Below are 10,123 nucleotides of genomic sequence, written 5' to 3' on the forward strand. Positions count from 1 at the left end.
TATGATCTCTTTCTATTGGTTCCTAATCATAATTAAATTATTTTACCAATTTAGGTTTGACAAATTAGGGATAATGTTCAATACCAAAATAATCTTTCCAATTAGAATAGATTCTTCTAGAATGAAAGTTTAAAGATACTTATGATTATAACATTTTTAAGGTTTTTATTCTAGAAGAAACTATTCTGTGAACAATTTTCACATGACAAATGATGAATCATACTTGGATATTCTAGAAGAAAATTTCCCACTCTATTAGGACAATAGGTATAATATATACATGAAACAATTAATAAACGGTTCCAACTCTAATATAATTGAGTATCTATAAAATTGTGAAGCACATCTTAGATGACGGGTAATATGTATTTCTTTCTACTGGAAAAACATCTTCTGTCGTCCTCCATTGAACCAAGTATGAAGGACTATAGAATCCAACCATCCTTCACCTCACCAAATATTTGGGGAGGTGTGAACAATGTATTGCCAAATTTGGGGATTCACGACACCAAATTGGTACCAAACTTCATTTTACTCAAGTTAGGACTTTTATGCATTTTAATTTAGTTTTGGGTCCTTTTACTATAATATAAAGTTTGAGATTTATGTCTAACATTAATCCATACTTGACATCAGAAAAGCTGCCCAAAACTGGACAGGTCCTTCTTTCTCTTCCTGGTTTAGTCTATATGTTCATGTTGCTCTTCTTTATTTCGATCCTCTCTCTTCGAATCTATCTCTCACGTTTGTTTAAACACAAAAAAAAGTTACTGTCGACGCCCCGTACCGACGACTAAAAGAGAACGGTCAGCAATAAAGATAGTGCCGACGGTTTTGCAACTACTCGTCGGCATAGGTCATTCCACGAACCGCCCGCGTTTTCCAGCTTGCCGACATTATTTATTTCCGTCGGCATAGAATTGGCGGGATATTTTTTTCCCCTGAAAAAAAATTCCGCGCAAATTTGGCGCGTTGATTTTCTATAACCCGTCGACTGATAATTTGGCGAGATGTTCTCCCGATGCCTCTACTGCCGACAGATAAATTTATAGGAACCGTGGGCGAAATATCAACGGACGACAAATTTCTGTCGAGACATTCGTTTGCGAGATGTTCTCCCGACGCCTCTACTGCCGACATTTTTCATGTCGTCGGTAAGAACTTCTCCCGACGAATTTTATCAAATACCGACGCTTTATTAACGTCGGAAATATTCCCAATTTTTGTAGTGTTTTGTCATTTTACAGAAGTGGCGATTTGTTTCTGTGACAGAAAAAAGTACTAGGGATCAACGCATGCTGAGATGTTTATCTGCCACAGGATCTTATCGACTGAATAAGATCGAAGGCGAGGCTCACCGTTCAGACGCATTTTCCTGTCGACGCACCTAATCTCATCATCATCGAAGAGGTTGTGTTAGCCGGAGAGGATGTTCCTAAAGTCGAGCCTATGATTCTCTGGAGGAAGAGGTCTTCCATTATTCTAGTCGAAGGGGCCATTGCCATTTCCTCGGACGTCCCTAGGCTGACTTCTACAAGTGCTCCGCCGACTATCTTTGTCGGTGTCACAACTGACACTATAGTTGCCCCCATCGAAATTGTGCTAGCTAGGGAAATCGAAAATATCATTTGGGCAGAAACTGTTGAAGGCTATAATCTCGAGGAGAGGTCTGCTCCTAGCCTTAGTCTAGTGAAACATAAAATAATTGACAAAACTAGGGAGATTCTAAAAGCTTCAAGAGTAAAAGCTACCTAGAGTAAAAGATGTTATATACTTTCGTTTAACTTGTGAATTTCATTACTTGCGAAATGCTAGAACTCTGATTTTCTCTTTTTTTGAACAAATCTGAGAAGATCTATCAGTTTCTAACAATTTCAGTTGATTTGTTTTGTTTACATATAGATCATTTTAAGAGGAATAGATGTAAATTGAATGCTATCAACAACAGTAATAACAGATTATGAAGAAGAATAAGCGTAAGTTTTATCACCAAATAGTACTGTTTCAAATATAAGTGATAAAAGAAGTGAAAGATATTTAACATATTATGAAGATAATGAGATCGAAAGAACTTCTTCTCACGGTGGAATTGGTGATGAAGAAGATGGTGACAATGATTCAAAAAGATATGAGGTGGCACTTTGAAAAGCCGAGATCTGACAACATGGAAGGGTAATTTTGGAATAAAAACTTGACGTTAACGGTCTTGTGACGGAAAAGAAGAAAAGAGGGTCATCTGGGTATTTTCGATAAAATAGGAGGCCCGACAGAAAGCTGGTCATAAACTAGGGGCTATTTAGAAAATAACCCAACAACATATCATGTCAAAATCTCCTTGATAAAAGATCTCCACCGGCTATAATGAGAATATATACACATGGTTGCGGCTTTGGGAAATGAAGAAAAAATTTCGGAGGATAAATTCTCAGGGAAATTATGTTTTTTGTAAAATCTCCAGGAAATATTTTCCTCTGGGAAATACAGAAAAAATTTGCAGTTTACAACATTAACTTTAGGTAAAAATTAACTTATTTTAAGTCCTTTCGCCCTCTTTCTCCTTCTCTAGAGAAAATCTCATTCATCTCAACTCCTCCACAACTTCTAGCCAAACACTTTGTTTTTCCTTCTCCATCACTTCTCTTACTTATCTTCTCTAAATCTCCAACCCCTACTACCCTTATTTCTCTAAAATCAGAAACAAAGTTAGACAGATAAAGAGGGAAAAAAACATTCTAAACCTAGAAATTATCAAACAAAAACTTTTGAAGCTCTTAATACATCTTCCAAAGCAAGTTTCTTCATCCATTAATCCTCCACAAGATAGGTAAACACATTCTAAATCCTAGAAATCAGTTAAGTTTGAGCCCTAAAACATATTTCTCATCCCTCCTAAACATATTAGGTTTGTTCTTCACGTTTTTAGGGTTTAGTGATCAGAAGAAAACAAAGCTTTGGAGAAGAAGATGAAGAAAAGAAGAAACGCTTGAACGGATTTTACGGTTTAAATACCTAGAAAGATTTTGTTTAAGTTTATAAAAGTTCCTTCTAAAATTCTTTATTAGATAATCTAAAAGTTTAATTTTTTTTAACTTGAAAATTGGAAGCCCTATAACAATAAACATAAATTAAAAAGTCAATCTCAGTTGACAAATGTTATAAAAAAAAATTATTCGCGCGAGATTTTTCTTTATTCTCCAAAGCGGCGGTCATACACATTTATGAGAAATTTAGTGAGATCAAATAACTTAAGCTCATAGCTTTATTTGACATCTAATTCATGAACCCGTGATTAAAAATATTGATAGTTAAATAACTTTATATTTTTGTTAATCAACTTTTTAAGAAAATTTGAAAACAAATATTCCTCAAAAGGAAAAAAACTATCATCACTCAAAAGTTTCGAGTAGAGTATTATAACAATTCAATTCCCGAGTGGGTGTAAAATAAGTAAGATTTCCAAAATTAACTTAGGAGCAAAGAATCAACTATTCAATTCCGGAATTTTTTCTTTATTTTCCAAAAAAGGCAGCCATACACATTGATGAGAAATTTAGTAAGATCAAATAACTTAGGCTCATAGCTTATTTGACATCTAATTCATGAACACATGATTAAAAATATTGATAGTTAAATAACTTTATATGTTTGTTAATCATCTTTTTAAGAAAATTTGAAACAAATATCTCTTAAAAGGAAAAATGCTATCATCACTCAAAGTCTCCAGCAGAGTAGTATAACTATTCAATCCCGAGCCGGTGTAAAATAAGTAAGATTTCCAAAAATTTTAAAAAAAAAGAATGAAATTATGTACCTACAACAATAACATTATGACCAAGTAAGAATATGAGTTTGGGGTAATAACTAGAAAGGTCAAAATAATATTGAAAATGAGTAGAAAAACACAAAACATTTGAAAATTATTATTCAGGTCAAAAATTATACAAAGACTAAATTATCCTTTTTTGTCTTTTTGTGTAACTAAATTCTTTTATTTTTCTTTAAACTTTAAATCGATATAACTTTTGTTTGAGATGTCGGATTTCAATAAAATTTATGTATTTAGAAATGATTTTTCATTAGCTTTCTAACAAGATCCACTTTCAATACTTTTTTTCAAAAAAAAAAACCAGAAAAATACGGTGTTTTTTCGCTTACGTTTTTCTGCAAACACGTGTTTGCACAATCTGTTATGCAAACAACTGTTTGTAGCAATCTGTTCAGTTCTGCAAACAAACGTTTGCAAACAAGTGTTTGCATTTGCGATATTGCAAACAAGTGTTTGCATTTGCGATTTTGCAAACATGTGTTTGCATGTGCGACAATGCAAACATGTGTTTGCATGTGCGACAATGCAAACTGAGTTGTTTTCACTTTTGAGGCTTCATAGTTCATACCTTTGAATTGGGTAAAATATCTCTCGTATATCTGTTGGCTTGGTTCATATATTGATCACATTATGAAAGTAGGAAGAGTCTGTGTGAAAGCAAGTAAGAGATTTGGAGGTATAAAGATTGACTTATATAAAGAAAGCAAAGTGAGAATTGATTGATGCCCTTGTTCTAATTGATTATCAAATTGACCAGTTCTTAAGAAGAACCACCACCAAATAGCAAACCCTAACAACAATGAAACAACAACACCCAAAACACCAGCTACAATTATAATTATCAAATTTCTCTTCTTCTTACCACCATAGTTTGATCCAAGAGGACCACCATATGGAACATCAAACTCATCATCTTTGGATGAAGAAGATGAAGAACAAGAACCTCAAACTTAGGTCGAGTCAAGAAGAAGATGATTCTAAGAAGAAGAAGATGATTCGAAGAAGAATAAGATGATTTGAAGAAGAAGAAGAACAGGTAGAAGAAGAAGAACGAGTAGAAGAAAGAAAAAAAACCTAAATGTGTTTTTAGAGAGAGAGAGGGAGAGTTTTATTAAGGGTATTGTGGGAATGATAAAGAAAAAAGATGACCTTAATAATAATTATCAATATTATTTTAAACTTCACCTATTATTACACATAATATTGTGGTAACTTCTACCTAATAGAAAAAAGTCTAGGCTTTTTTAGTTATTATAATAATTTTTTAGACCTAAACAACAATTTTCAACAAAAAAAAAAAAAAAAAAAAAGTAAGAATGAATTTCTAGAAAATATTTTTCCTTGGGGAAAGATACAATACCTTATTGATGCCAACTTTGGGCAACCTTTTATTTTGCCAACGGCTATATGATGATCTGTCTCCTTCCCAACCTTTTGTATCTGAGTCCATTTTTCCTATAACTAAGATCATCTCTTCCCCATCCCAAAAGCCCTAGGAAAAAAAGGGAAACCCTAAAATATTATGGAATCTGAATTTTCCCAACACCACCTCTCAAAAACATCTATTGTGGTTCTTATTAGTAGTTTTCTTATAGCTTCTGCTCTACTTTTATTCTTCAAGCTGTTCTCATGGAGATCGAAAAGGAGTTCAAAATCATCAAACAGAGATAACCTAAAGCAACCACCTGAACCAGCTGGTGCTTGGCCAATTGTAGGTCATCTTCCTCATCTAATGGCCGGAGGACGGGATCTTCCACATGTTACATTGGCAGCAATGGCTGATAAGTATGGACCAGCCTTCATCATTCGAATGGGTACGTATAAAGCCCTAATAGTAAGTAGTTGGGAGATAGAAAAAGAGTGTTATACAACCAATGATAGAGCTTTCGCTTCTCGACCTCGTCTGATAGCCCTAGAACACTTAGGTTATAACCATTCTTTGTTCGGGTTCGCTCCGTATGGACCATACTGGCGCGAAATGCGGAAGATAATTACCCAAGAACTTCTCTCTAATAGTAGGTTAGATTTGTTCAAACATGTATGGGATTCTGAGATAAATTCATCTATTAAGAAACTGTATGAGATTTGGGAGAAGTCCAGTAGCTGTGGTGATGGCGCTGGTGGTGGTGGTGCTCAGCCAGTTTTGGTGGAAATAAAGCATTGGTTCGCGGATTTAACCCTAAATATAATTGTCAAGTTGGTTGCTGGTAAACCAGGACTCTATCGCGTCGATAAGTATACTTCTAGCACTATTAGTAATATAGCCATTGAAGATAAAGTGGCTGAAGCTGCTAGGAGATACCACAAGCAATTCAGGGACTTTTTTAGGTTGGTGGGTCAATTCATCCTGGGAGATGCATTGCCATTTTTAAGATGGTTGGATTTGGGTGGATATGAGAAAGAAATGAAAAGAACAAGAAAAGAGTTGGGAGTTTTAATGGATGAATGGTTGGAAGCACATAAAATTAAGAGATTGACACCTATGGAGAATGAAAGTGACAAGGGTAGGGAACACAAGGATTTCATGGATGTGATGTTGTCAGTACTAGACAACAATAATACAGAGTTGTCTAAATATTTCGATGCTGATACTGTCAACAAGTCTACTTGCGTGGTATATTTTATTCTCTTTAAATATTTGAATTTCTAAAACAGTTGCAAATTATATATTTATGCATAAATGTAGAACGGGATAGCTAATCTTGGTGAACTTCAAAACAATCAAGAGTACCCTTTTATTTTTAATATGGGCATTTCCGATGAAAAATGGTAGGAAATAAAAAGACTAGGCAGACTCTGGACAAAAATCTAATATGGTTTGTTGAAATTTGTGTTTTCGGTGATTATGATGTTGAAATCGGAGCCGATTTTGGATCGGTTCAAGTCGTCAAACTCAGAAATGAAGCACACCATTGCGTTCGTCTCGTCGAGCTCTTAACTTTAGACTCAAGAATCACTCAAATCCGATTCCGGATGAATGAGATATTCAAGTTTAAAGTTTGATCGATTTTTGGTTGATTTAGGGACTAAAATCGCAATAAGGAAAAGTTGGTTTGGGGGCTATTTACGCAAAGAGGACACGTCCAGATCAGACGGCCCAAATCCCAGCCGACACGTCTGTTGCTAAAGAAGTGACCCGTCACTTTACTTTCCAACAGATGCGTCTCTAAAACCCAACAGAAGTGTCCCTTATGAATGCATCTATTCGAAACCTATTTATAGGACCCAAATCAACTCTAAATTTCAATCCGTTTTTTCCAGAGTGTCAAGCATTGTTAGAAGATCATATTAGAGTATCTAAGAGAAAGATTTTGTAGAGTTTTCAAGGAGTTTCATAAGCAAGAAGTTTGGTCCATTTGCATAAGTCAGAGGTTAGTATACTTTCAAGTTCGACTGCTTTCTGATTCGAAGTACCATTGAATCGAAAGGTTAATCGTTGTATCCTGGGAGACAAACGCCGGTAACTGTTTGGTACTATACAGGGCGTCAATTGTCTTAAGGAAAGAGGAATACCTCGCCTCGATTAAAAAAAAAAATTCTTCTTCTTCTTATCCTCCGATTTTTCTTTTTCTTTTTAGTCTATCTGATTTCTTAATCAAAGACATTCTGATTTTCCAAATCAGAAGTGTGTTGATTTTTTAAAGTAATAAATCAGTAAACACAGAAGGATACAATTCCTCTTTCCGATCTTAAATCGATAGTGAGATTCGACTACGAATCATCTGTTCTGGATAACAGACATTATCGGTTAGAAATACGAAAGATATTGAGTTGTTCTATTCCTTAGTTTTTCTCCATTAATTTGGAAAGAAAGTGTTTTTGATTGATTTACAAATAAAATCAAAGTAGTAACCAGTTTCACCAGTGATTCGGTTATAGACTCGCTGAGTCAACTCGTTGAATCGGTACACCGAAACCAACATATGATCCACTCAACTGCAAACCATGTAAGAATTCTATCCAGAGTCTGCCTAGTTTATCTTCTTCCCTAACATCAGTACCACAATTCGATTTATAATGAAAAAAATATTTGCTTCTATTCCCGTTTCTAGTATGGCTACAAACATCCCCGATGAAATCTTAAAACTAAAAAGGGATGATATTTAAAATGAATTTTTGGTAGAACTAAAAAGGGATTTTATTTTTTTATTTTGTTGCTATGTTTTCTCAATAGCATTCACTCTCATTACTTTAAAAGCTCGAATTTGTAGCCAATGCTTTATTTTTGTCTAAAGTTATCTCTGATTTTGTGATGTTACAGGGTATGATTGCTGGTGGGAGCGACACACCCATGGTTATCTTAGTATGGGCTCTTACATTGTTAGTAAACAATCCACATTTGTTGAAGAAGGCCCAAGATGAGTTAGATACTCACGTCGGAAGAGAAAGACAAGTACAAGAATCCGATATAAAAAATCTTTTATATCTACAAGCTGTAGTCAAAGAAACATTACGTCTATATTCAGGTCCAATAACAGGTTTACGTGAGGCAGACGAAGATTGTGTTGTCGCTGGGTACCATATCCCAGCAGGAACCCGTTTAATTGTGAATACATGGAAGATCCACCGTGATCCACGAGTATGGTCTGACCCAATGGAGTTCCAACCAGAGAGATTTCTTACTGCCCATAAGGATATGGATGTTAAAGGTAAGAATTTTGAGCTCCTTCCTTTCGCCACTGGAAGGAGATCGTGTCCAGCAATGTCGCTTGCTCTTCAAATAGTGCATTTATCACTAGTTCGAACTATACATGCGTTCGACTTCAAGTTACCAACCGGTACGCCCTCAGATATGACAGACAGTTCAGGACTAACTAATCTTAAAGCCACCCCGCTTGAAGTTCTACTCACCCCTCGCCTTCCGCCTAACCTATACACTTGAGCTTCTCAAAGTTAGTGGTAATGGACTCATACTTTTAATGGACTTGATGGATTCTGTACACACACACAAAGAATTAATTTTGACTCAGTCAAAATTAGTACTTTATTCTGGATTTTTCTTCCCAATATTTTGTGATACAAAAGGTAGCCTTTTTTTTTTGTTTTTTTTTGTTTTTTTTTTTTTTTGATGAAATGCCTTCTTTTTTTTGTTGAAATATACAAAAGGTAGCCTTCTTAATAAAATTGTCATGTTTACTTTTTTTTTTTTTATGTCATTTTCTATTTTACTTCTTTGTTGGAAACTGGAGCATTACAACCCAGTCATTACAAACAAGATTTCATTAACAACTATACATCTTGAATTGACTTTTAATATCTTCGAATTAAATCCTAGAAAAATGCAAATTTCAATACTTTAGGAATGCAATTCCAAACTTCAAACATAAATATGAGAATATTACTTCTAACAATGTGTAACTTGGTGAGATTATATTTGTGATGACGATGAAAAGTGGTGTCCAACCCGATTATCAACAGCAAGACTCCAACACTCTTGGCCACTTTCTTCTTCGTGTAGCTTCGCCAGTGCCTTAATGAGAATGGGAGGGACATTCCCTCTAAACACTCAGACGATCAAGTCAGTTCCATATTCAGGATAAAGATACTAGTAAAACGTATGGGTTGGAATCAATCTTTATTTTAGGGCAAACTGGTAATGTATATGTAGATTTTAATTACGGTGGAAGATCGCCGGCTGAGAATTTACGGTGGTCGACACCGACTTTATGATAGCTATGTGACATGGTCGTTGGTGGAAGATCATGTCACGTGATCGTACATTTGTCAGCAATGACTCCAGTTGGTGGGACGTTATTTTGGTGGAAGATCATGTCCGAGTTTCAGGTGTCGAGATAACTATGCAAACCTCCCTGCTCTGCATCTCTAGCCAGATCATGACTCTGGGCTAGAGCTAACTGGATCCACCTCTTCCCTTGCTATGCTGCGGACTAGTCTCTCGAAGATGCAAGAAGAGCTTGACCAGAGAAAAAGGTAGATGGAGACAAAGGTGAGAAAAGAGCCCCCTCAGTCTCTCGTAAGAAACACGTTGACTCCACCAACCTCTTCAGCTACCCGTTTCCTCACTAGTGATGGTGCTCTGAAGGTCATAACGGAAAAGATTTGTAAGAAAGAAAAGAGACATAAGAAAAAATATGCAGGAAGAAAGACAGAAAGAAATAGAGAGGCTCAAGAAAGAGCAACAAAAGACCAGCCTCTTTACAGAAAGTAGACAAGAAGGAAACTCCTTAATTGAGTAAGTTGATGCCGCCACCTTTTAGCATAGAGATATTGAAAACGATGGACAACAAGAAAAACCAGACAGACTCTAGGAGAAATCATATGTGGCTTGATGTGGTT

The 10,123-nt window shown here is 35.5% G+C and overlaps 1 protein-coding gene across 1 annotated transcript; it reads left to right on the forward strand.

Annotated features, from left to right (window-relative positions):
• Positions 1 to 5,315: 5,315 nt before the first annotated feature.
• Positions 5,316 to 8,950, forward strand: LOC147541305 (cytochrome P450 CYP82D47-like). The gene is made up of 2 exons (XM_086674063.1): positions 5,316 to 6,440; positions 8,088 to 8,950. The coding sequence occupies exons 1-2, from the start codon at positions 5,349 to 5,351 to the stop codon at positions 8,706 to 8,708; spliced, it is 1,713 nt and encodes a 570-aa protein (XP_086530189.1). The 5' UTR covers positions 5,316 to 5,348; the 3' UTR covers positions 8,709 to 8,950.
• Positions 8,951 to 10,123: the final 1,173 nt, after the last annotated feature.

Source organism: Eschscholzia californica, unplaced genomic scaffold (assembly GCF_041429995.1).
Source record: "Eschscholzia californica isolate CP2 unplaced genomic scaffold, dmEscCali1.0.p SCAF_4, whole genome shotgun sequence".
NCBI lineage: Eukaryota > Viridiplantae > Streptophyta > Magnoliopsida > Ranunculales > Papaveraceae > Eschscholzia > Eschscholzia californica.